This window comes from Miniopterus natalensis, chromosome 11 (genome assembly GCF_054644295.1).
Source record: "Miniopterus natalensis isolate mMinNat1 chromosome 11, mMinNat1.hap1, whole genome shotgun sequence".
Lineage (NCBI taxonomy): Eukaryota > Metazoa > Chordata > Mammalia > Chiroptera > Miniopteridae > Miniopterus > Miniopterus natalensis.
The window spans coordinates 36,518,209-36,545,055 of NC_142091.1; the positions used below are offsets into that span (position 1 = coordinate 36,518,209).

The window sequence follows — 26,847 nt, forward strand, 5'->3', positions numbered from 1 at the left end:
AACCCTGTATATTGGTCTTTCTTCTCTATAAGAAGCCCTTCCTTGTCTAAGGATTTTAGAGCATTCTGTTCAGTATAATGACCTGCTAAAGCATTTCTTCTAATGTCTCTTTTACTGTGGACCTCTACCTTTAGGACTGCAATTTATTTGAGAAGCTTCAAGGCATAAGCAATTTATGTAATTGTTATTTATTTTTAATACAGATAACTAAAGAGGTTAAAATCCTTTCTCCTATAACATTCTAAAGTTGTGAACTACTTCAAAAGCAAACAAGCAATCAGTGTATATAGTTACCCTTTTATTTTTAGCAATCTCACATCCTCTAGGGAGGGCCATATTTTGGCCACTTGAGCCAATTTGATATCTGGTAATAGATTTGAGATCCTATAACAGAATCTAGAAAAATTATTATGTAATCAACCTATTACTATCCTTTTTCATTTTAAAAATAAAACCTGCCAATAAACAATATTAAATGAAGATTTGATATAGGAGCCTCTGAAAGAACTGTTCCAGGCATGGACAGTTATCAAATTATAGAACTCATGAGAGTGTCCTTTACTGGTAAGGGTAATACAGTTACTATATTAAGAGTGGACAACAGTGTAGTGATTGCGAGGGTGAGGGGGGTGGGTGGAGATGGAAGAGGGCATAAAGGGGGTAAATGGTGATGGAAAAAATAAAATAATGTTTTCAAAAAAGAGTGTTACATTGGTGAATGGTCATATTTGAAAGAAAATGTAACCATATGGTAATTAATCAACTAACATAAAAATATTAGGTACTTTCAGTTAACAATAGGGAGTGTGTTAAATGTAATACCATAAAAATAGAAAAGTGAACCTAGTACAGGATCTGAAGATTCTTAGGCTAGTTAGCCAAGACTGCACTTTCTTCTGAGGAAAAATAAAGCCTTACTTTTGGATCAGGGAATAGACAGTAATAAGCCATGAGCCTTTGATGTGTGCCAAGTTGTTGAGTTAATACCCTGATCTCCCCTTTTGTGTGCTTTCAAAAAGAAAGGCTTATGATGATCTGGAAGACCAGCAAAGATGATTATTGAAGAAATCTTTTGAGGTCACTGAAGGTCTTTGGTTTCTGTGTTTTTTGAGAATGGTTCCTGGTTGTTTAAGTCAAATCACAGAGGCCTGTCTATTTCAAAAGAGCTTGCTACCTATACTTTACAACATTAAGTTAATCCCAGAAATCATCTCAATTGTTTTTAATGATTGGCTTTGGATAATTTAAGATGATTTGTAATCTCTCATTAGATTATGTCCTTCCTTAGCTAATATAGCATGGCCTAGGGGTTGACAATCTATGGCCCAATGTTCAAATCCAGCCCACTGGCTGTTTTTGTACAGCCTGTGAGCTAAGAATGGTTTTTACATTTTTAAATGGTGGGGGGAAAATCAAAAGAATAATGTTTCAGGATGTGCAAAAAATATATCAAACTCAAATTTCAGTGTCCATAAATAGTTTATTGGAACATAGTCATTCTTATTCATTTATGAATTATCTATGGCTGTTTTCACAGTATAATAGCAGAGTTGAATGGTTGAGAGAGAGAGACTGTCTCACAAAGTCAAAACATAGAAATATTAAAATTTTTTCCTTAGAAACTTTGTGAATAGAGTTATAGTGTCAATCTTAGAATTTCAAGGTGGGTTACTGCTTATCTTTAAGATCTTGGTTAGGCTTGAGAAAAGTAGGATAGGCCTTCAGTAAATGCCTGAAGCATGACTTTTCCAGGTAAATTGTTGATTTTTCCCTAGTGAAGGCAATACACATTGGCTATCTTCATCAGCTAGGACACAAAAGAAAGTAGAAATTGGACCAAAGAGAGTATAATTAGGCCAGGCAGTACTAGGAAATGAGGCGTAACTCTTAGGTTAATAGCTCTCAGATACTGGATGGATCTTCATCTTCCACCATTTCAGCTTTTTGTTGTTGTTAATCCTCACCGGAGGATATTTTTTCCCTTGATTTTTTTTTTAAGAGAGAGCGGGAGGAAGAGAGGGAGGGGAAAAGAGAGAAAGAAAGAGAAAGAGAGAAACATTGATGTGAGAGGGATACACAATTGGTTGCCTCCTGCGTGTACCCTGACTGGGCTGGGGATCAAACCTGCAGCCTGCCACCCTTTGGTTCATGAACCAATGCTCTAACCTCCAAGCTACACCAGCCAGGGCATTTTTTGTTTTGTTTTTTAAGGAAGTAAAGCAGACACATAGCTTGGACTAATGAAAAGGATAATTAATCCTTATTATATTAAGCCTGTTATAGTTGACTTAGATCTTCCTTCAGCATTAAGAGGATTTTAGGCAACAGAGTCCATCTGAATTCTATGAGTTTGATTCTAATTTTTCTGCTGCTTTTCCCCTAAGGGGTTTTGGTACAATGGCCAATTATTTGGTTATTTTTTGAATCAATATACTAATATCCACCACTATAATTTGATAATGTGTGCAGTAGAATTTTCTGTGACTCCTAAAAATAATTTGTCTGCAGTACATTTTTCCTGGAGATTATTTTTACAAAGTAGATTCCTAATGATGAAGTTTATAGGAAAGTGCCATAGAGAAGAAAGGAATACTTCTGACAATGGCCTCAACATAAGTTATAGGTTGGGACAATTAAGGGACTTGGGATTGTTAGAAAGTCCCACTACTTCAATGCTACTCTGTACAATCTGATTTTCTCTGGTATTGGGATTAGTAGTAAAGGTGGTGGCACCTTTTTCAACAAAAACTGTACTGTTGTTCATCTATAGTTACAGATACTTCTCAGATTATCTGTTGAGTGCTTGTTTTAGGTGGCATCATTGGGCAGACTTAGATAATTGTTGTCTTTCTTAAACAGTATGTATGTTACATTGAATCACCCAATGGCCCTTCCATTGTCATTGCTCTGAGCATAGGCATAGAGAGTTGTGGACCTTTTAGTATTGTTTTTATTGAGGAAGCAGGTGTTCTATGTGGAGAACTGGAAGCTTGTCGTCATTTCTGTATCGTTACTTCCTGGGCTTTTGAACTGGTCAGCCACATGTTGGAGATGGTCTAAACCAGCCTAGCCCATTCCAGTTTAGTTTTCTAAGTCCCCTATTTTATACGCAAAAAAAGAGAGACTTGATTTACTTCAGCTGTTAGATCTACCTCATAATACCACTTAAAGCTTATGGAATCTAGTTTTAAACTCTGTTGTTGATTAATCTTTATTGTTTTTGCTATTTTGAATTTTTCATCCAATTTATCCTTAAAGGAAAAGCTTCATAAATGTCTTCCTATAGTGTATTTCCTATTCTTTTTGCCCATTAGGGGACATTTTAAAAATTATGCACAGCTTAGTCATTAAATCCTGTCTTGGTCTTTCCCATCTTGTTGTTTTAACAATTTTCCCCTCATAAAGGTGTAACAATTAAATGAATCAGTTGGTCTAGATCTGGTGGAGTCTAACAAAATCTTGAATCCTGAAGCAAATTTCTGTTTTCCTGAGGATGAAAAACACCCTCATGATAGACCTCCACTCAGATCTATGCTATGTTTAATTCAGCTTCTATGGTCTGCCTTCCAGTCCAGCAGGGAGATATTGTGGAAGGTGAGGAAGGGCAGCTTGTTAAAGAGGGCAGGGAAGGAGAAGAAACAGAGAGGGTGAGAATGAGAATGAAAACAAAGTTGTGCAGAGAGAAAGAGATTATTTGAGTTAAGAAAATGTGAGGCGGCTAGTGCCTGCGTCACTGACTTCACCCACAGATAATCTACAATCGGTAAATGACGATAAAAGCAGCCGTCCATTACATTTAATATAGCTAATATATGTACGGACTGAGGTGTGGGATGAAATGCTGTGTATCGCAAAGAGAAATGGACGCTTTCTGCCGTGAGGGAGCTACATTCCAGTTGAAGCAGTAGAGAGAGAGAGGGGACTAGTGAATTGTGCACTTTTCTATGTGCTCCTAGACCCTGTAAATATTTCATCATATTTCATATTCCAAATAATCTCGAGAAATACATAGATTTCCCCTCCCATCCCCTACTTTATAGTCTGGGCAATGAAGACTTGGAGAATTTAAACAGTTCTACCAATTAATTACACAGCAGGAAGCATATGGAGCCAGGATTTGAATCCAGTCTAAGACATCCACAAATAACTCTAGAAGGCAGATGAGACATACAATTAGAGAGGCACAAAAATGGGCCATTGGAGTTTAACACCATCCAAGTCTCTTTAGTTCAGGAACATTTAAGGAAGGCTGCTTGAAGGAGGTAGCATTTGAACTGGGCTTTTCAGGTTGAGGGTAGGATTTTAAACAGGTGAAGATGGCAAAGAAGGCAAATGAGTGATAGAGCTGGGATCGACTCCAGTTCAGTCTGATGCCAACAGTGAGAGCAAATATTGGAAGCCAAGGCAACTGAAAAGGGATTGTATTACCTTGAGTTGTAGAAAAAAGCTTGAAAAGGAAGGTTAAGACAGGAACCTGAAGGTCTTTCAGTGCAAATACAACAGGTTCTTTGATATAGACTAAATCATTCCAAATTACCTATGGAGATTACATTTAATTTCTCTCCTTGGTAACTCTTATCTCAGGACCAGTATTTTAGAGGGCCTGGTGGGTTGAGTGGTAATGGAGCAACACATAGGTAGGGCTAGATATGGAGCTATATAGCAGGAGGATTGTAAAATGCTTCTAATGGAAGCCAATGCATTCTCTTTTGTATTTCTTTTAGTTCAAACCATTTTACAACATGAAACCCTTATCAGCGGCGGATAGAGAAAAAGCAAGAAAGCAGACGATTCCAACACTAAGTGATTTATTGAAACTTGCACAGAAGGAGGAAAAATTTGTGATGTTTGATCTTTATGTCCCTCCCGAAGACCATCCTTTCAGTCAAACGTTTATCCATGATGTTGTACAGGTGATCCTTGACTCTAAAATTGAGCAACATCTGGTATGTCTATCTCAGTATTTATGGTAGAGGTTGGGACGTGGGTAGCGTGTCCCTGGAGCATAGCAGTTGAACCTGACCGACCTTGTAGATCTTCCCTGACATCCTTAAAAAATTTTGTTCCCTATAGAAATGGAGATTGTTTCTTTTTCTTTTTTTTAAAAAAAATATGTTTTTATTGATTTCAGAGTGAGGAAGGGAGAGGGAGAGAGAGACAGAAACATCGATGATGGGAGTGAATCATTGTTATGCTGCCTTCCGCATGCCCACCCCCCTTCTGGGGATGGAGCCTGCAACCTGACCGGGAATCGAACCATGACCTCCTGATTCATGGATAGACGCTCAACCACTAAGCCACACTGGTTTTGCCTTTTCTTTTAAAAAAATTCACTTTAGAAAGAGAGAGGAAGGGAGAGAGAAATTTGTTGTTTCACTTATTTATGCATTCATTAGCTACTTCTTGTATGTTCTCTGACCGGAGATCAAACCTGCAACCTTTGCATATTGGGATGATGCTCACCTGGCCAGGGCTGGAGATTGTTTCTTATAAGCTACATGTCGAAACCTAAGAGTGACTCACTTATATTGATCTCAGTGGGGGGAAACCCAAACCAAATGAAATATCAGCAATCTGTTAAAAAGGAATGTGTGTAATGACTACAGGAGCAGAAATATGTTCATTGTGTTTTTTGGAAGCAACTCTCTGCATTGGGGTAGTCAACCATTCCAAATCTCTTAAATTCTCAGAATATGGAAGAGTGCTGTGAATGGAAAAAAAAAAAAGTTGTTTTACCAAAGGAACTACTTGTGCAGATGAGTCATAATAACATTCCCTGTTGGCAGGAAATGAGCCCTCTCAAAGATGATGTTTAGCATCATCAGCCAGAGGAAATGGTTATGATTCCCGCGTTTCATCCACATCTGCCAGCCCCTCTTCCACTTTGGCTGGTGGGAGGCTATCTGCACACAATGGGCCCTTGACCCATGATGTTACCTGAGAAAACTCAGCTGCAGAACAACTCCAGTGAAAGCCCCCTTATAAGAGTTTATTAGACAATATTAGGCCAAGGGCTAGAATCTCGCTCTGCTCCCTGTAGACTGTTACTAGTACTGTAATAGGGCTCCATCTATTCTATATGGGACTGTTTGTACCTAGACAGCTGACTGTCCACTGAAAGATTTCCTGTTTCTTCTTACAGATTTATTGGTTGCCAAGTATGGATAGGAGGTATGTCAAATGGGACGTTCCTGGTTTTCAGCATGTAGGCCAGTTATGGACCATTGAAGAACTTAGAGAAGAAAATGTCAGTATAATAAATGTTGACTACACGAAGTTGTTCCACAATGGGTTGAAGTAAGTGCTTGACCACACCTCTCTAGGCATGTATTGCCTTATTTGCACAAAATCTGCATTCTAACCAAACTACTTAGCTTCTCCTTCCCATCTCAGGATTGTGTGTGGCTTTCTTTTTGGAACCCCCATTCCCCTCCTTTTGTTCCTCCCTCCCTTCCTCTACCAACAAACATTTATCATGTATAGGCTGTGTCCCTGGAACATAGTCTTCAGCCCCTTCTCCTTTGTGCTTCAGTCTCTCATCATTCAACACATGTTTTTGTATGCTTGGCATTTCTCTTTTTCTATAAGGTGATTGTTGAAAAGTCAGAACTCAGAAAGGTGTTTATTTCCTCCTGCCATTACCAGATGGATTGCAGGACTTCAAAAATTGCTTTGTGATCCAGATAGCCAGATTTCTAATAGGCATAATTAAGAACATTACTAAATCATTATTTAAAAAACTTAAAGCAGCCAACCATGAGACAAAACTAAAATTATTAACCACCACAATTATAAATATATGGTTAGAGACAGTTTTGAGAATTAAAAGCACCTGCAAAGAAAATGTTGACTTTTTCAAACTGAACTGTTATTAATCACTGTTAAATTTAATCCGTGTCCCATTTTTCTTAGATTTACAAATAATTTCTTAAGATAATTTAAATGTTTCAGAGACAAAGTCTTCCTTGGGGTGGGTGGGTGGGTGGGTGGGTGGGTGGGTGGGTGTGTGTGTGTGTGTGTGTGTGTGTGTGTGTGTGTGTGTGTGTGTGTGTGTGTGTGTGTACACACACACACACACATATATACAAACACAAACTTTCCTTGGGTTTAGTAAAAATATTTTTAGATAACTTTCTGCATCTCAAACCATGAACTAGACCATTGGATGCACCTCTGTCCCTGTTCCTGTTTTTCCTGACATTTTGACAGTGGGATGGTTGATCATAAAATACCTTTTTTATTTTAGCATTGGAACATTGCGTTTGTCTTATCTATTTCCAATCAGAATATTTCTTTTTGCCTAACTACACCTCTATTGTGATTGTATTTCTCTTTCCTTTTACTTTTTTCAGATAGAAAATGACTCTAAGCCCTAGCCGATTTGGCTCAGTGGTTAGCACATCGGCTCATGGACTGAAGGATCCCAGGTTTGATTGTTGCCATGGGCACATACCTCGGTTGCAGTCTCAATCCCTGACTGTAGTCGGGGCTCGTGCAGGAGGCAACCAATTGATGTGTCTCTCTCATATTGATGTTCCTCTCTCTCTCTTTCTTTTTCTCTCTCTGTCTCTCTGTCACTGTCTATCTCTCTCTCTCCTTTCTAGTCTCTCTTAAAAGCATTGGAAAAATATCCTCAGGTGAGGATTAAAAAAAGAAAAAAGAAAATGGCTCTAAGATGGTTTCCTTTTCTTCTAATCTTAATTTAGATTATTCTAGTAGTTGAGAAAGAATTTTAATACCCTCTATTTATTGACCATTTACTGTGTTCATGTTCTGTGATTGGTAGACCATAGGAACTTTGTCAAATCCTGGCCTATTCATCGGCTGCACAAAGGACTTTAGCCAGTTTCTCATTTTCAGTGTTCTCATTTGTAAATTAACAACAACAGTAACATGATAGAATGGTTAAAAGATTAAATGAGATAATTCATATTATACACATAGCAAAATGCTGGGCAAATGTAAGAACTCAGTAAATGTTAGCTGCTGCTTTTATCATCACCATCCACACATGCTGTGCCGTGGGAATGACCTTCATCCCCTTCCCCTCTCCGCAGATCCTAACTCCTTGCAATGACCAATCCGTTCCCCATGTTTATCATTTTGTCATTTCCAGAATATTACATAAGTAGAATTATGCAGTATGTAACATGTTCTGATTATATTTTTTACAGATAATTTCCTTAGGTCTATCCAGTTGTTGCATGTAATAATAGTGTGTTCTTTTTTGTTGCTGGGTAGTATTCCATTGTATGTATGTATTAAAGTTTGTTTAATAATTCACCAACTTAAGCATATATGATTCTTTCCATTTATGAGCTGTTTTAAAAAATGTTATGAACATTTGTGTACAGGTTTTCATGTGAACATAATTTTTTAAACTAAAAGTCTATAGTTTACTCCTGTTTCCTCCTTTTAAAACATGTTTGAATTTTGGTAAAAAAACACATAACATGAAATTTACTATTTTAATCATTTTTAAATGTGCAATTCAGTGGTTTTAATATACATTTATAAAATTTTGCAACCATTACACCATCCATTTACTTCTTTTCATCTTGTAAACTCAACTTCTATACTCATTAAACAATAACCCTGTATTCCCCCACCCCCACCCCCAGCCCTGGCAACCACCATTCTACTTTCTCTCTATGATTTTGACTTATATATATGGAATTATATAGTATTTGTCTTTTTGAGACTGGCTTATTTCACTTAGCACAAAGTCCTCAAGATTCATTTATGTTAAATTCAACGTTACAGAATTTCCTTCATTTTTAAGGCTGAGTAATATTTCATTGTATGTATATTCTACAGTTTGCTTATATATTCATTGATGGAAATTAAAAGTGCTACTCCAGTGAACACATGAATGATAAGGAAGCAGAACAGCCTTATTGCTGATATGGAGAAACTTTTAGTGGTCTGGATAAAAGATCAAACCAGCTACAACTTTCCCTTAAGCAAAAGATTGATCCAGAGCAAGGCCCTAACGCTCTTCAGTTCTGCGAAGGCTGAGAGAGGTGAGGAAGCTGCAGAAGAGAAGTTTGAAGCTGGTAGAGGTTTATGAGGTTTAAGGAAAGAAACTGTTTTCATAACATAGAAGTAAGTGCAAGGTGAAGCAGCCAGTGCTGATGCAGAAGCTATAGCAAGGTATCCAGGAGATCTAGGTGAGATAATGAATGAAGGTGAGTTCACTAAACAGGTTTTCAGTGTAGATGAAACAGTTTTATATTAGGAGAAGATGCCATCTAGGACTTTCATGGCTGGAGAGGATAAGTCAATGCCTGGCTTCAAAGCTTCAAAGGACAGGCTGATTCTCCTGTTAGAGCCTAATGCAGCTGCTTACTTTAAGTTGAGGCTAATGCTCGTTTACCAGTCCAAAAGTCTTAGGGCTCTTAAGAATTATGCTAAATTTACTCTGCCGGTGCCTATAAAATGGAGCAAAAAAGGCTGGATGACAGCACATCTCTTTACAATATGGTTTACTGAATATTTAAGCCCACTGTTGAGAACTACTGCTCAGAAAAAAAGAAAAGATCCCTTTCAAAATATTTCTGCTCATTGATAATGCACCTGGTGACCCAGGAGTTCTGATGGAGATGTACAATGAGATTAATGCTGTTTTCATACCTGCTAACAACATCCATTCTGCAGCCCATGGATCAAGGAGTAATTTTTACCTTCAAGTCTTACTGTAATGTAAGAAATACATTTCATGAGGCCTTAGCTGCCATAGATTGTGATTCATCTGATGGATCTGGACGAAGTGAATTGAAAACCTCTGTAAAGGCTTCCCCAGTCTGGATGCCATTAAGAACATTTGTGATTCATAGGAAAAGGTCACAATGTCAACATTAACAGTAGGTTGGAAGAAGTTGATTCTAACCCTCATGGATGGTTTGAGAGGATTGACTCCAATTTTGAAAGAAGTTCTGTGGGTAAAATGCTACAGAGAAATTATTCATGAAAGGAAGAATCAATTGATGGGGCAAACTTCATTGTTGTCATATGAAATTGCTACAGCCACATCAACCTTCAGTAACCACCACTCTGATCAGTCAGCAGCCCTCAACATCGAGGCAGGACCCTCCACCAGAGAAGAGAGTATGACCTGCTGAAGGCTCAGATGATGATTAGCATTAAATTTTTTTTTTTTTAAAGTTTTTAGAGAGGAGGGGGAGAAACATCATCAGTTGCCTCCCTTACACGCTTCAACTGATGATTGAGGCTGCAACATAGGAATGTACCCTGATAGGGAATCAAACCCACAACCCTTTGGTGTAAGGGATGGCTGCTCCAACCAACCTAGCCACCTGGCCAGGGTGATGGTTAACATTTTTTAGCAATGAAGTATTTTTTAAATTAAGGCATGTACATTTTTTTTTAGACATAATGCTATTGCACACTTAATAAACTGCAGTACAGTATAAACATAAATTCTATATGCACTGGGAAACCAAAAAATTTTTGTGACTGGCTTTATTGCGATATTTGCTTTGTTGCAGTGTTGTGGAAACAAACCCATAATGTCTTCAAGGTATGCCTGTTACCCAGAAATAGTATTGCTGGACCATATAGTAATTCTATTTTTAATTTTTTGAGGAACTATTGTACTGATTTCCATGGCAGCTGTACCAACAGTGCACAAGGTTTCAAATTTTTCCACATCCTGCACATCCTTGCTGATTTCTGTTTGATGTACTCGTTTTAATGGGTTGGTATTAGTTCCTCTTTGAATGTTCAGGGAATTCACGAATGAAGTTATTGGGTGCAGAACTTTTTCAGGAGATTTTTGGTTAATGATTCAACCTCTTTACTCATTTAAGTCTTTACATTTTTTAATTCTTCATGATTTAATCTTGGTAGGTTTTGTGTTTCTAGAAATTTATCCATTTAATCTAGGTTATCCAATTTGTTGGAGAACAGTTGTTCATAGTACTCTCTTATAATCCTTTTTATTTCTGTAAAATTGTTAGTAATGTCCCCACTTTTTATTTCTGATTTAAGTAATTTGAGTATGTTCTTTTTTTTTCTTATTAGTGCATCTAGCTAAAGGTTTATTATTTTGTTGATCTTTTCGAAGAACTAACTGTTGGTTTCACTGATTTTCTCTGTTGGTTCTCTGTTCTCTATTTTGTTTATGTCTGCACTAATTTTTATTATTTTCTTCCCCTTGCCCTGTTGGGTCAATTTTCTCTTATTCTAGTAATTGTAAAGTTAGGTTGCTTATTTGAGATCTTTCTTGTTTTTTAAATGTAAGCATTGATTCCCCCCTAGAACCGCTTTTGCTGCAACTCATGAGTTTTAGTATGTTGCATTGTCATTTTTATTTACCTATGTATTTTCTAACTTCCCTTGTGATTTCTTTGTTGATCCTTTGGTTGTTTAAAAATGTGTTGTTTAATGTCCACAAATATATAAATTTTCCAGTTTTCCTTCTGTTATTGACTTCTACTTTACTTTGTGGTGATTCAAGGAGATACTTTATATGATATCTGTTTTTTACATCTTATTGACATTTAATTTGTGATCTAATATATGGTCTGTTCTGAAAAATGCCCCCTGTGCACTTGAGATGAATGTGTGTGCTGTTATTTGGGGGTTTAATGTTCTGTATATGTCTGTTAGATATAGTTCTTGTGTTGATTAAATCCTCTATTTTCTTACTTAATTTCCGTCTGCTTGTTCTATCCATTATTGATAATGGGTTATTGAAGTCGCCAATTATTATTGTAGAGTGTCTGTTTTTTTCTTTAATTCTGTCAGTTTTTACTATATAAATTTGGCTGATCTGTCATTATGTGTGTAAATATTTACAATTGTTACATCTTCTTGATGTATCAGACTTTTTATTAACATATAATGTCCTTCTTTGTCTCTTCTAAACTTTTCTGACGTAAAGCTATTTTGTCTGATATGAGTATAGCCACCCCTACTGTTTTGGGTTATTTGCATGGAATTTTTTTCCATTCTTTTACTTGTAGTCTGTCTGTGTCTTTGAATGTGAAGTGAGTCTCTTATAGACAGCGTAAAGGTGGATCATGTGTTTTTATCCATTTTGTCATTCTCTGTCTTTTGATTGGAGAGTTTAATACTTACATTTTCAAATAATTATTGATAGGGACTTTAGCATTTTGTTACTTCAGTCATTTCTGTAAATATTTGTTATCTTGCTTCCATCACTTGATATTTTATTTTTATTTCTATATGCCCTTTAGCTTGTTTGTTCCTTATTTTCTGCATTACTGTTTTATATGTAATAGATTATTTTGTAGTGAAATGTTTAAGTCCTTTGCTCAGTTTCTTTTGTTTATGGTTTATACCTATTTGTGGTTACCATGGGAATTACATTTAACTTAAAGTTATAACATTTTGAATTTATAACAGCTTAATGTCAATAACATAAAACTGTGTTCCTTTCCAGCTCCATCCCTACCCTTTCAGTTGCCTGTCCAATTACTCCTGCACCATTTGTTGAAAAAAGTCTCCCATTATTCTATTGAATTGCTTTTGGACCTTTGCCAAAATTCATTTGGGTATATTTGTGTGGGCCTGTTTCTGGGCATTAAATTCTATTCCACTGATCTATGTATCTAGGCCTTCTAATACCATACTGTTTTGATTACTGTAATTATATAGTAAGCCTTGATATTGAGTAGGGTGATTCCCTCTCATTTTATTATGTATTTTTCAAGATTATTTTAGTTTCTTTGGAGTTGTGCTTTTCCATATACGTTTCAGAATCAGTTGGCCTAATTATACAAAACATGTTGCTGGGATTTTGATAGGAATTGCATTAAGCCTGCAAATCAGTTTTAGGAGAATTGACATGTTTACAATGTTGGGTCTTCCAATCCATGAACACGTGTTTCTCCATTTATTTAAATCATTTTTGATGACTTTCACTAACATTTTTTAGTTTTCAACTTACAAGTTCCTACACTTAGTTTGTTAAGTTAATACCTAAGCTTTTAATTTTCCTTGGGGTGATTTTTAATGGTATTGTGTTTTTAATTCCAGTCTCTGTATGTTTATTATTAATATACAGAAATGTGATTATTCTTTGTGCATTGGTTGAAAAATATTTTAAAAGTAGCTTTTTACCACTTTCTTTCTCTCTCTCTCTCTCTCTCTGTCTCTCTCTCACTCTCATTTTCTCATCCTCACCCGAGGATATTTTTCCATTGCTTTTTTTAGAGATAGTGGAAGGGGATGGGGGAGAGAGAGAAACATTGATGTGAGAGAGACACATCAATTGGTTACCTCCCACACGTACCCTGACCAGGACTGGGTTTTGAACCCGCAACCCAGGTACATGTCCTTGACCAAGAATCGAGACCCTTTGGTGCTTGGGCTGATGCTGTAACCACTGTGCCACGCCAGCCAGGGCTCTTATTTCTATTTTTTAAAAAAATATATTTTTATTGATTTCAGGGAGAGGAAAGGAGAGGGAGAGAGAGAGATAGAAACATCAATGGTGAGAGAGTCATTGATCGGCTGCAGCCCGCAGCCCGGGCATGTGCCCTGACTGGGAATCGAACTCTGATCTCCTGGATCCTAGGTCGATGCTCAGCCTTTGAGCCATGACCGGCTGGGCTTATTTCTATTTTTTATGTGTCTTTAGGTGATCTAGAATTGTCTTAGAGACATATTGGGTAGCTAATTGATAACATTCCTGCAAAGATATTATTATTACTTTTATTTTAGTTTATATACTGAGTGTAAGAACTTGCCTCGTCAGTATATGACAGAGCTGGGATTGAAACTCAGGCTTATACAGAGCTGTTGGTATATTCTATACCAACTCAATTTTCAAAAAAATTTTTGAAGACACTTAGATGGTATATTTTCTGAGAAATTTAATCCCTGAAAATGACAACTTGAATTACGAAATATTTCTCTGCTTATTTTCTTTCTGTCTCTCTAGACAGTGCAGAAGTATCTACTGACATTCAGTGCACTGGGAAAAGTTTGGTTGCATTTTCCTTACTCAGTACTTGTAAAAGTTCTTTATATTTGAAATGTAAATACTCACCAGATTGGTATTCATTTATTCATTCCTTCAATTACTTTCTAAGAATGCAGGTATTATGCTAGGTACTGGATATACAAAGATGAATAAGACACACTCTCTGCCTTTATTTTGCTTACTCAAGTGAAGAAGACCCATAGGAGAGCACATAGAGTAGCGTGTTGTCAAGTCTTTGATGGAAGTAAGTACAGCTGCTACCCAGTAATGTGCTGGACCTTGTTCATACTGGCTTGTGGGAGCCAATGATCAGAAACTTTGAAAACCTGTTTTACCAGTGGGAGCTTGAAATTGGCTATGGTAGGAGTATTTACACCATGGAAATTAGCAAATACTACAAATAGGGCTCCTCTCCCCTCCCTCCCCTCCTCTCCCCTTCCCTCCCCTCCCTTCTTTAATCTCAGTTCATCTAGTTTACTAAAATCCCACCATTGGCACAGGAGGTATTAAATCCAAGTCCTTTATCTCGATGCAACACGAGCCCGTTCTGCATTCCATGTCATAAGTTGTTTCAGGACCAGCTGCTTCTGGTGATTTAAGCAACAGCCTTTCACAAACCTGGTGGCTGTTCCCCTTTTAGATGATGAGAGCCAGACAAAGCCTAATGCCCCATGGGTTCTGTTTTTGTTACAGAGAGTATAGAGATGCTAACATCACGATCAACTTGTATGTCATCAATGAGCCTTGGCTCTTCTCGCTGGCCTGGTGCTCCAGGGTTCACTCAGTGACCACAGACAACATAGAGCTCCTGAGGCACATAGATGACCCTTCCTACATCATGGTGAGCTGACTGTCCAGATTGTCCTTCCAAGTCTGGGATAGCAGGAGTTCATGACCCCCACCCCACCTGTATATTGCCTACTGTGTAGTTGCCTGGAGAACTATAAGAGCAGAGACTTTTATTGGAGGTGTAGCATTCTCCCTTTCCTCATCCAGGTCCTTCTGTGGTTTTCAGGGAGCAATTGGTATTCTTATAACTGCTGTTAATATTGAATCCCTACAGTGTTCTTTTCATGCATTATGTGAGTTAGCCTTCTGAGTTAGCCACTGTTACTATCCCCATAAGGAAACTGAAGCTTGAAGATACTAAGGTTCTTGTACATTGTTGTACGATGCGAGATTCAGAATGAGGTCTGAGTCTAGAGTTTTGTTACTGCAGCTCCACCTTCCTAGAGGCGTGGCAGCAGTGACAGTAGCATGGGGTGTGGGGAGAAAGCAAGTGTACTTCACTCCCGAGTAAAACTGTGTGTTCTGAACAAAATGTTATTTGAAGAAGAGAGCCAGTGTCTAGTCGCCTAGCTTGGTTTCCCCTTCTGGCCCTGCCACTGCTGATTGCCAGAGGCCTAAGGACCTGAAGACCTAGGTTACAATCCTAGCTAAATCTCATCACTCAGAGGGAGCCCCAGCTAACCAGTTAACTGCTACAGAGACCGTTTTTCTTATCTGTGTAGAGTAGGTTGCCTGAGTGGGACACAGTGGTGTATGTACACCAGAAAACAGCTTAATTTCTCTCCATTGACATTTTAAACTGCTCTCTGTGCTAGGCCTTTCCCTGCCCCTGAGTGAAATCTTATGTAGGTCCCATAGCTTTTCTAGTCACTCTTAGATAATTTTTAAAGGTTCACTTTAGTACACTAAAAAGCCTCAATAAAGAATCAAAATTATCCACTGCAGAGTAATAACCCAAACTCTAAACTGCCTTGAAAATTAAAGCTTTAGGCAGAGAAGCCTGAGAAGCCTAAATATTTCAGGTTGTCTTCTCCATACTCTAGCCTCACTAGCCTCCTTTTCTGAACTGTTCAGGGTCAGGACCAGGAATGAGGGAACTAAGGTCAAGGGCATAATCTCACAGGGCCATAGTACATTGAGGCCCTCTGGTGGCATTGTAAAATTGCTGACCCCTTCTGGTGGCTTGAGCAGCTCTCTGGAGGTGACCCTGAAGGAAACCTTGGATGGCATGTCCATTGGCAAAGATGAAACCTCTCCACCTGTCTGTCTTTATATAATTCCCCCTCACCATTTTTGTTTTTAGAATTGATTACAAAGAAAACTTGCTCATTATATAAAATTCAATCATCACAAAAATGCATAAATTTGAAAGCAACACACTCCTCCATAATCCTATCCCCTAAATCAGTAATGTCTCAAAGTTGTCCCTTTGGACATATTAAATAAAACTTCGTGAAATAACACTTTTCATTTTAATACTTAAATTGATAAATAAATGAGATTTGATAACAAATAAATGAGATTCAAAAGTCAAAAAGAAAAAAGGAATACATAAGTTAAAATAAAACACCTTCTACATCTGGCCTGAGCTTTTTTAAAGGACCCCATGTCACTTTGTTCAGGGAGGTGGGGCCAGTATCACAAGGCTTTCCCACACTCCAGCGTTAGAATGTGCAGATTCAGATCTTGGCTTTACCACTTACTGTGTGAGCTTGGAAATGTTAGTTAACCTGCTGCTGTGCCACAGTTTTGTTTATTTGTAAATTGGGGATAATAATAGTACAGTCTGGTCTGATCATTGGTCTGTTAATTGAAAAAGTTAAGGTGGAGAATCATAAAAGAAATATACAGTCTATCAGCCTTTTCTACTTAAAGAAAAAAAAAAGCCACCTAAAACTTAGTGGTTTAAAACAAATATTTGTCTGCGTGAAGCTTGAGTGGTTCCCCTGGTTTGAGCCAGCTTGGCTGGGCTGTGTGGTCTAGGATGGCCTTATTCATGTGTCTCGAGTCTTACCTGAGATGGCTGGGGTCTCTCTTCATGTGGTTAGTCATCCTCAAAGAGGCCAGCTTGAGCATATTCACCTAGTGTCAATGGGCTCCTCGCAGCAAGAGAGGTCAAGCCCCAACACACAAGTTCTTTTCAAGGCTCTCCCAGTGTTGTTTGCTAATGTTCTGTTATTGGCCAAAGACAGTCACAGGTCCAGGTCCAGGTCCAGATTCAAGGTGGGGCAGGGGGGAACATAATTCCACCTCTTGATGGGGAGGAACAGCAAGGCCACAATGTTCATAGGCTTGCATTTGGGGAGGAATATTATGGTCATTTTATAATCTAACACACACATACCTTACACATTTTATTTTTAATTTAAAATATTCCTTCATTTTTTGACATAGAGTCAAAGTTTTTGAGAGTAATTTAGCTGATTGGGTTCTGTAGTCTCTTACTTATTTAAACATCCAGATGAACCAGCTGTGATTTCTAAGTTTCATTTCATGAAAGCAGAACAAGAACACAGTCATAGGGAGAAACAATCTGAATGAGGACTACACCCAGATTTTTATAATCTTCCGGCCCTAATCTCTCATAGCATTTTACTCACACCTAATTCAAATGCAATTTATTTTTAAATGACCGACTCTGTCTTCATTGAATTGTTTAAATAAACTTAGTTTTCTTGAAAATTACATACTTTTTTTCCTCGCAGATTTCAGTAACCTTTAATTAAACTGCACAATTATAACAATAAGTCCAACTGTTCTAAGCCATCTGAGGCGGAAGAACAACTTATTCTTGGTGTTGCTTGGTGATGCTCACCTGGTGGGCATCCTGGAGCAGGCCAAAGCGTGCGTCAGTATGTTTCCCAGAAGGGATTAACGGCCTCATTTTAGTGGAAGCTGGTTAAGAGCTGCTACTGTACCTGCCTAGTAGGGCAGTTGTGGGGATTAGATGTGAAAATGCCCTTAAAGTGTTTAGGACACTTCCTTAGCTACTATAAATGCTCATTAATTGTTAGTCGTTCTTATGATGATGATCATTAGTGTTTTTATTAATATTATCATTCAGTCCAAGGCAAGACCTTGGGATGGGGTGGAGAATGGCCTAGGAAAAAACGCAAAGTGCCAGCCCCAGTAGCATCAAGTACCATGGAGGAGGAGGAGCAGAGGAGGGAAGGCAGATGGAACCAGGGAATCGGAAAACACACCAGAGGCCCCAGCAGGTGGAGCTCTGGGATGTGGCGATTCAGGCAAGGAGAGTGGAGCAGGGGGCATGCTAGGTGAGGGAGAATTATAATTTCCCTACTTACTTGAAACATCATGGTAGAGAACAATGATTTCTAAATGCTGGCAATGGACTGGTTGCTTCAGCATCACCTGGGGAGCTTGTTAAAAATGCAGGAACTCAAACTCCTGAGTTCTGTAGGGAGACCCAGAAACCTGTATTACTGAAAGCTGCCCAGGTAGATTTGGATGCACAGCCAGGCTTGGGAAGCCATGCCAGGAAAACACAGAGCAGTGGAACTCAAGAACTTGGGCTGTATGTAGTCCTGGGTCCAGAGCAGACTTGCTACGTGACTTCTCCGGGACTGCCTCGGGCCTCTGTGTTGAGAGTCAAGGGAGATGAAGGGTGTGAAGTTTCATTCCCTATAGAGCCCCCACACATGGAAGGGGTGATTGTTAGGACAGCAGCAGGTATTCCCTGTGTTTGAGGTCACCACATCAAACAAGCTTCCTTCCCCTGGCCTGCCACTCCATCCCCAGCCCTGGCAGCAGAGCAAGGGAGTTGGCCCGTATGACTGAAAATCCCTTCCAACTATAAAGTTTTTTGACCGTGATTTGTTTTGTATTTTGTAGACGCCGGGTTACTATATGTTCTTGTGGTTTCTCATGGATTGTGTTTCTGCAGTTATCATTTATGCCATATTTTATTTTCATTGGTAAGCCTACATTTGTAATTTTTTAAATTTATTTTTTAACTTAAATAGAGTTGATATACAATCTTGTATTCATTGTATTAGTTTTAGGTGTACAATATAGTGATTCAATATTTTTATACCTTGCAACATGATCACCCTACTAATTCTGATAATCATCTGTCACCGTGTAAAGTTATCACAATATTATTGACTATATCCCCCTTCCCCTTTTCACCCATCCCCCCACTCCTCCCTTTTGGTAACCATTACTTTGGTCTCTATTTCTGTGAATCTATTTTTGTGTTTGTTTGTTTTTAGATTCTACATATAAGTGAAACCATATGGTATTTGTCTTTCGATGCATGACTTATTTCACTTAGCAAAATACCCTCTAGGTCTATCTACCTAGGTTGCTTCTATTTCTTGAGTATTGTAAATAATACTACAATGAAAATAGGGGTATATATGTCTTTTCAAATTAGTGTTTTCATTTTCTTTGGATAAATATCCAGAAATGGAATTTCTGGGGTATATGGTATATCTATTTTGAGGAATCTCCATACTGTTTTATATTTATAATTTTACTTTCATTTTTCAAAATAGAAGTATAAATGTTTCTATGGAAAGTTGAGAAAAACAGTTACACTCTTCCTGTAATCCATCCCTCATGGCATGTTCTCAGGAAGACAGGGTTAATCATCTGAACTCTTCATTTCTTCATATGCTGCCTGCAGCTCATCACACCCCTCCTCCTCCTCAGCACAAGTCATTCTAAGGATAAGGACTGTCACTAATGCTCAGTTAAAGCCTGTTACCACAGATTCTATGTGGATCACATGGGGGAGGACAGGGGTCAAAGGCTGTCCAGAACAAGGACCTCCATCTTCCCACCTTCCACAAAACTGGGCATAGCGGGATGCTGTGTAAACAGCAAGTTCACAAACCTGGGAGCCTGGGTTTTAGCCCTGGATTTGCCCCTTAGTTGCTGGGGGACCTGGGAAAATCACTGCCCTTTTCCAGGCGGTAGTCTTTTTCTGCCCAGGAAAATGACATTTGAGAATCTCTGCCAGGCAAATCCTACAGGATTGCAGGGTTCGAGGTGGGAGGGGAAACATCCTGGTAGAAGAATTTTAGCTAGAGGAGACCGTGGTTGTGTAGACCTCACCATGCCCATCATTTCTTCACTTGTGAGTTATCCTTTAAAGGGGAAAAGTACAAATCCTCTGCTTACATGAGAATTTTACTGGATAATGTTTCTTTTCTGGCTACTGCCTTGGATTATTTTGATTTTTGGAAAAAGTCTCCAAGGCTCATGGTTGGTCTTCTTCCTTCCAGGTGGAGAGAGAACCAAAAACTAAAAGTCTTGGGGAGCAGCAGCAGTCACACAGGTAAAGTTAGTCTTACCCCACTCCTACCCATTCCCTGCAGGTCACAGGGCCTCCTTTCCACGTCTCTGACACTGCTGAAGGAGTCTGGGAAATTGAGGGGTGGGGACCAGGGAGAAGTTGGGAAGTGTAGCTGGGCACAGATTCTGGAGGACCTTTGAGATCAGGCTTCATTTTGGTCTTTATTCTCTAAACAATGATACTCCTTGGAAGATTTTAAACATGGTGTTTATTTGTTAATTTGTTCTTTCATCACACTTTTTGCCAGGCATTCTGAGAATGAGTGAAGATAACTAAAAACTGTCTATGGAGGGTGGCCCAAGAGAGCAGAGGGTTGGCCCACAGCAAACAGCAAGGAAGCAGACAAAAGTACAGCAATTGACACCATTGGACTAGACACCAGGTTCAGGACAGAGAGGCTTCCATGCCAATTAGGACTGAATGTGCTTTATGGGGCTTCCATTGTGGGTAATGTGTGTTGGAGGTGGGGTGGGGGGAGGGAACACAGCAGGGATCCTGAGTCTTAGCTGCAGGACTAGAGTCTAGGCTCTGCAAATAAGCAGTCAGGTGATGGCAAAGGAGTTTCAAACAAGGGAGCAATATGCTAGGTTTCTGTGTAGAAGGATGGACTAACAAAATAATTTATTATTCCACAGAAGAACTCAGAAGCTGAGGAAGGAAGATAGGTTCAGCAAGGGGAAGAGAAGCTAGCTTTAATTTTCAAAAGGAGATAATCACACAGTGATTTATTGGTTTGGGAAGCCAGTGCAATGGCAAAGGGAAAACCAATTAGGAAGCAGAGGAGTGTGCAGTACATGATGCAGTTTCCTTTCAAACCTCCTGGAGTCTTAAGTAAAGTCACAGATTCATGAATTAATTTAATTTCTTGTGGACAGTGGTGACTGTCCAGAGATGCTGTGCACCAGTGGTAGAGGGTTGAACTGATAAAATACTTACAAGTCAGGAATGGAGCCATAGGGACCATAAAAAAAAAGTTCAGAAATTGGAATAAATTAAATGGAAGACAGTGGTCTTTTATACTGTGAAAGTGAAGGTTTACCCAAATCTCTTGAAGGTAAGAGGGTTTTCAAGTGACTCTGAGTTACATGGATTTTAAGATCACTCTAGTGGCTATTAGGTCTGAAGGCTGTATTCCAGATATCTTATGATTTCCAGTAGTTGTATGAGTAAACTAAGGCTGCCATAACAAAATATCATAGGTGGGCAGGTCAAACAATAAAAATTTATTTTTATCATTCCGGAGGCTAGAAATTCAAGATCATTGTGTCAGCAGGTTTGGTTTCTTCTGAGTCCCCTGTCCTTGGCTTACAGTGTCCTCACACAGCCGTTCCTCTGTGTGCATATGCATCCTCACTGTCTCTCTGTGTCCAAATTTTTTTTTCCTCCAGTCAGATTGGATTAGGGTCCACCCTAACAGCCCCACTTTCGTCACTTCTTTCAATGTTTTGTTTCCAAGTATAGTCAGATTTTGAGGTATTGGGGGTTAGGGCTTCAACATGTGAATTTGGGGACACACATTAACAGTAATCCAACCAAGAATTGAAAAGAATATGAAAATGGTGAGGAAATCATGGATGATTTCATGGAGAACTTTTGAAAGAAAATTTGAACATATGTATATATTTGAATGAAGGAAGTGGCTATAATGCCTTAGAAAAAGTACTCAATTAACTTGACCTCAATACCCCACCATGTTGAAATGATGATAAAATAAGGAGAGTAGAAAATAATAAGTTTCCCTGTTTTTAAGAGTTTTTAGTTTGCTGTTACATAAACCATTTTTGCCTGATCTAAGCAAAAAGAAAATGTATCGAAAGGCTTTTTGAGTACCTCCAGGAAACACCTAGAAGGTGCAGGACTAAGTTTAGGATCCTGGAAGGAACAAGGAAGGCAGGGCAGAAGCCAGAACCTGAGTCCAGGTCCCTTCACGTTGAGGGGAATAGAGCCTCCAACACTGAGTACATCTTGCACCACCACCACTTCAGCCTAAGGAATAGCTGAAAAAATACACTTAAAAACATAGAGCATTACTGGAAACAAAGATTTCATAATGATGAAAAGGTCAGTATATCAGAAAGGTATTATGATTATAACTGTGTATGCACTTAATAGCAAAGCCTCAAAGCACATGAAACAAAAACTGAATGGAAGAGATTTATGGTCAGAGATAATAACATTCCCCCCTCAGTACCTGAAAGAGCAACTGAACACGTGAAGACTATAAACAGAAAGGATGCAGATGTCTGAACAACACTTTCAGTCACCTTCACCTAAATGACATAAAATAGTATACCCAACAACTGCAGAATACACAATATTTGCAAATGTATATGGCATGGCACATGTGCAAAAACAGCCCACATGACAAACCATAAAATAGTCTCAAGAAATATATTTCAAAAAACTGAAATCTTACAGAGTATGTTCTGTGACCACTAGTCAGTTTGCTCAGTGGTTAGCGCATCGGCCCTTAGACTGAAGGGTCCTGGGTTTGATTCCAGTCAAGGGCACGTACCTCGGTTGCAGGCTCGATCCCTAGCTCTGGTCGGTGCATGTGGGAGGCAACCAAGCGATGTGTCTCTCTCACAATGATGTTTCTTTCTCCCTCCCTTTCTCTCTGTCTCTGTCTCTGTCTCTCTCTCTCTCTCTCTCTCCCCCCCCTTCCCCCCTTCCACTCTCTCTGAAAGCAATGGAAAATATATCCTTGGGTGAGGATTTAAAAAAACTGAATAAGAAATACAAAGATATCTATGATAGAAGATCTGGACAAATTAGGAATAGGGATGAACCTCCCTCAATCTGATCAAAGACATTTATAAATACATTTACTAACAAGCCAATATCATTTTTAATGGTGAAGCAATGAATGTTTCCCCCGTAAGTTCAGAAATAAGGCAAGGATACCTGCTCTCATCACTTCTATTCAGCATTGTGCTGGAGATTGTAGCCAGTTTAATAAGATAAATGACAGGCATAAAGGAAGAAATAAAACTCCTGATTTGCAGATATAATTAATTACATTTAAAAAACTCTAAGGGGTCAAACAACAAACAAACCTACTGGAACTAATAAGTGAGTTAAGCAGTGTCTCAGGATACGGAAAAATCAATTGTATGTCTTTGTCTTAGCAATGAGTGATTGGAAACAAAAAAATTTTAAATAGCACCATTTGCAACAGCATAAAAACACAAAATAGAAATGAATTTAAGGGTAAATTTGCAAGCTCTTGCAAAGAAGATACATGATGGTTCACTCAGAACTACAGAGGTTTACTAAGAGACAGCAGACTCAGACAGAGCAGTGCACCGCATCCATGAAGCAGCAAAACTGTCATAGGTATTAGTTGTCATGGAATTGACCTACAAATTCAACTCAGCAGCAATAAAAAAATCTCCTGTGAAGCTGACAAAAGATGACGCTCATGTGTGCAGCTGTTTCTTCCAGATTGAAATTACATTCAGGGAAAAAAAATAACTGAGTTCTTTGGATTCTCCCTTTCTTTTAGATTTTGGCCCCATAGTTCCTCCCCTTATTGTAAATTCTTATATAATTTAAGATGTTTTCTTGGTTTTGTCTATTATCTAGTTTTTAATTTGTCTCTGGTAAGAGTCAGTTTTTTAACTAGATGTCTCTACCTGTTATTTTTCCTATGAGTGAGTTAGATAAAAATTATGTTTTGAGCACTTACTGTGTGACAGGCACTTCTAGGCACTATGTGTGTATATAGTGACAAGCAAGACACAGTCTTTAGACTTAAAAAAGTATTTATGCTCATAGAGGATGTGTTTATTTTGCTATTCAAACTGATTTGGAAGCAGTGGTTGTGGAATGCATGAACTTTAAGTAAATGTCAGTCTCTGTCTTCTGAGGGCTTCCATGGGGAGCTAGAACCTCACATAATAGGCTTTTAAACTTCTGCACCATGATGAATTGGGAGACCATAATAAAATCTGTACAAAGTCTGGGGTAGGGCAAGAACTAGGGGGAAAGAACCTGAGATGATAAGTGAGGGACTAACATTTTAAAGATGACTAAGGTTTCACCACATGACCAGCAAAGATTGGAGAAGTGAAACGAGGCATCTGTGTTCTTGTCTTTTCTATCCCACAGATATTGAGAGTATAAACCTCCAAACGGGAAACAGTAAGGATCAAGGAGCTTCAAATTTATCCACAGAGCAACCCTCTCGAGTTAAAGATATACCTTGGAATCTAAAACCTCTCTATCCAGATTTAGCCAACAGCAAAAGAAACTACCCAGGCTCTCACCAGCCCTCAGTAGTTCCCAAGAAGAAAGACCACAGAGCTAGTCAAGGGAAACATCAAACCACTGATGCCTGCAAGGTTGATACTAGACAACTGATATCCTCCAAGGCCTTTGATCCCATGCAAATACCCACCTGGGAGGCCAACAGAGAGGCCACCTCCAAACTGCATTACTTGCCTGGAAGGTGAATGATGCAGTTTCCTCCATAGAGGTCCTTCATCCTGAAACACAACCCAAAATGATCTCCACTATTGAATCCTCCAGAGAATCCTCTCCTATGATGTTTTCCACCACATCCAGCATTTCCCCCTCCTCTGGGCTGTCTTCAAATAAGAATTAGCCACATCTTGCCCCTTTCTTCTGCTTCCTTTCTGTGCCTAAGGGCAATGATGGTGGGGACTGATCAAGAAAGGAGTGCAAAAGAGCCATTGAGGGTCCAGGATAACATTCTGGCCTAGCCTCTTTGTAAAGAATGCATCTCCAGGGTATGGGGAAGGAAAAATAGTTGTGTTCTTGGAACTGGAGCTGGTTGTTCTCTGGGTGATACAGGGCTTGTCTCATCCGAACCCTTGATTGTATTCCCTGCTAATGGGGCAGCTGTGGTGAACATCAGCATGTAAATAAAGGCAACCTTTTAGCGATGCAAAGGTAACTGGTGTGTTCTTTGGACCCTTCTGTGATGACTCAGGCTGACCAAGACTAGGGAATGAGTGCAAGAGTGATGCCATCCTGAGTCAGAAAATGAGAGGTAGCTTGGGCATGAGTTGGGGGCAAAAAATTTATCCCACATGCACTTTTTGTGAGCTCATGTGAAGTGGGGTGCTTTCTAATAGCTTGCTGTTGGCTGATTCCCCAGTGGAATGATGGGCATAGTCCCATGTGCACCCAATGGCCTCAGACCTTAGTGAAAACCAGATCCACTGCAAATGTCTAGAGCTCAATCAATCTAGAGAATCTCGAGGAAGGATGGCCTGCAATCTACCAAGTGAAAGAAACAGTGCAGTGAGATAAAAATGGAATATTTTATAATACTTCATTAATCAAACTTGGGCATAAATTCTAGAGTCTTGTCCTTTTTACTGACACTAAGAATAGGACATTGCCACCTTCTCTCAGATAAGATTCAATCTAGTGGAGGAATCAAGACAAATATAACTATTTATAAATACAAATATTTAAATAATTTTGCAAGGTTGCAGTGGAAGAACTATCACCAATCAGAAATTCATTACTTGCCAAATGAACTCATTAAGAGAGTAATAATTCTTGGACTCCAGAAAATAAAGTGACATTATTTTGAGGTTGTAAGAAATTTGGGAGGAATTAGAACTGGAATTTGAAGATTTGGGTAGGATTTGGAAAAGAGAAGATCAGAGATTACATATTCAGTAGTCTAGACAGCATTAGTCAAACAAAACTTTAACGTTCTTAATTTTTTAATTTGTCCTTTAAAAATTGTGCTAAAATATACATAACAAAATGTATCATGGTAACCATTTCTCAGTGTACAGCTCAGTGGCATTAAGTACTTTCACACTGCTGTGCATTTATCACCCCCTTCTGTCTCCAGAATTTTTTATTTTACAAAACAGAAACTTTGGATGGATTAAATACTTAACCATAAGACTTGAAACCATGAAATTACCAGAAGAAAACAAAGGGAAAAGCATTCTTGACATTGATCTGGGGAATGATTTTTTGGACATGACACCCAAAGCACAGGCAACAAAAGCAAAAATAGATAAGGAGAGTAGCAATCAAATTAAAAACCACTTGCACAGCAAAGGAAATAATAGAGCCTACAGAATGGGAGAAAATATTTGCAAACCATATATCTAATATCAGGTTAATATCCAAAATATATAGGAAACACAGTCAACTCAATTGCAAATACATACATGCATTCACAACCAAATAAAAAATGGGAATGGAACCTGAATAGACATTTCTCAAAAGAAGACATACAAATGGCCAACATGTACATGAAAAGGTGTTCAACATCACTAATTATGAGGGAAATGTAAATCAAAACCACAAAGAAAAATCACCTCACACCTGTCAGAATGGCTACTATAAAAAAGACAAAAGATAACAAGTGTTAAAGATTGTGAGGAAAAAAAGAACTCTGTACACCATTGGTGGGAATGTAAATTGGTAAAGCCATCATCGAAAACAATGTAAAGGTTCTTCAAAAAATTAAAAATAGAACTACCATATGATCCAGAAATCCCACTCTGAGTATATATTCAAAAGAAATTCAATCAGTACTTTGAAGAGATACCTGTACCCCCATGTTCATTGCAACATTATTCACAATAGCCAAGATATGGAAACAATCTGTCAGACTATGGATGAATGAATAAAGAATATGGGCTATATATATCCAGATTTTTTTCTTTAAGTTTTCTTTTGGCTGTCATTTTCATGGAATATGTTTTTTTCTATGCCTTCACTTTCAGTCTGTGTGTCCTTAAAATTGAATTGAGTCTCTTGTAGACAA

At 38.5% G+C, this 26,847-nt stretch overlaps 1 protein-coding gene across 1 annotated transcript in view; it reads left to right on the plus strand.

Annotated features, from left to right (window-relative positions):
• The window catches only part of LOC107524444 (glycerophosphodiester phosphodiesterase 6-like), a 42,550-nt gene extending 18,015 nt beyond the window's left edge, over positions 1 to 24,535 (plus strand). The window contains exons 5-10 of the mRNA XM_087822256.1: positions 4,725 to 4,946; positions 6,143 to 6,297; positions 14,666 to 14,813; positions 18,614 to 18,696; positions 20,011 to 20,063; positions 24,192 to 24,535. Of these exons, the coding sequence (XP_087678382.1) occupies positions 4,725 to 4,946; positions 6,143 to 6,297; positions 14,666 to 14,813; positions 18,614 to 18,696; positions 20,011 to 20,063; positions 24,192 to 24,535 (1,005 nt within the window). The remainder of the gene's footprint in view (positions 1 to 4,724; positions 4,947 to 6,142; positions 6,298 to 14,665; positions 14,814 to 18,613; positions 18,697 to 20,010; positions 20,064 to 24,191) is intronic.
• Positions 24,536 to 26,847: the final 2,312 nt, after the last annotated feature.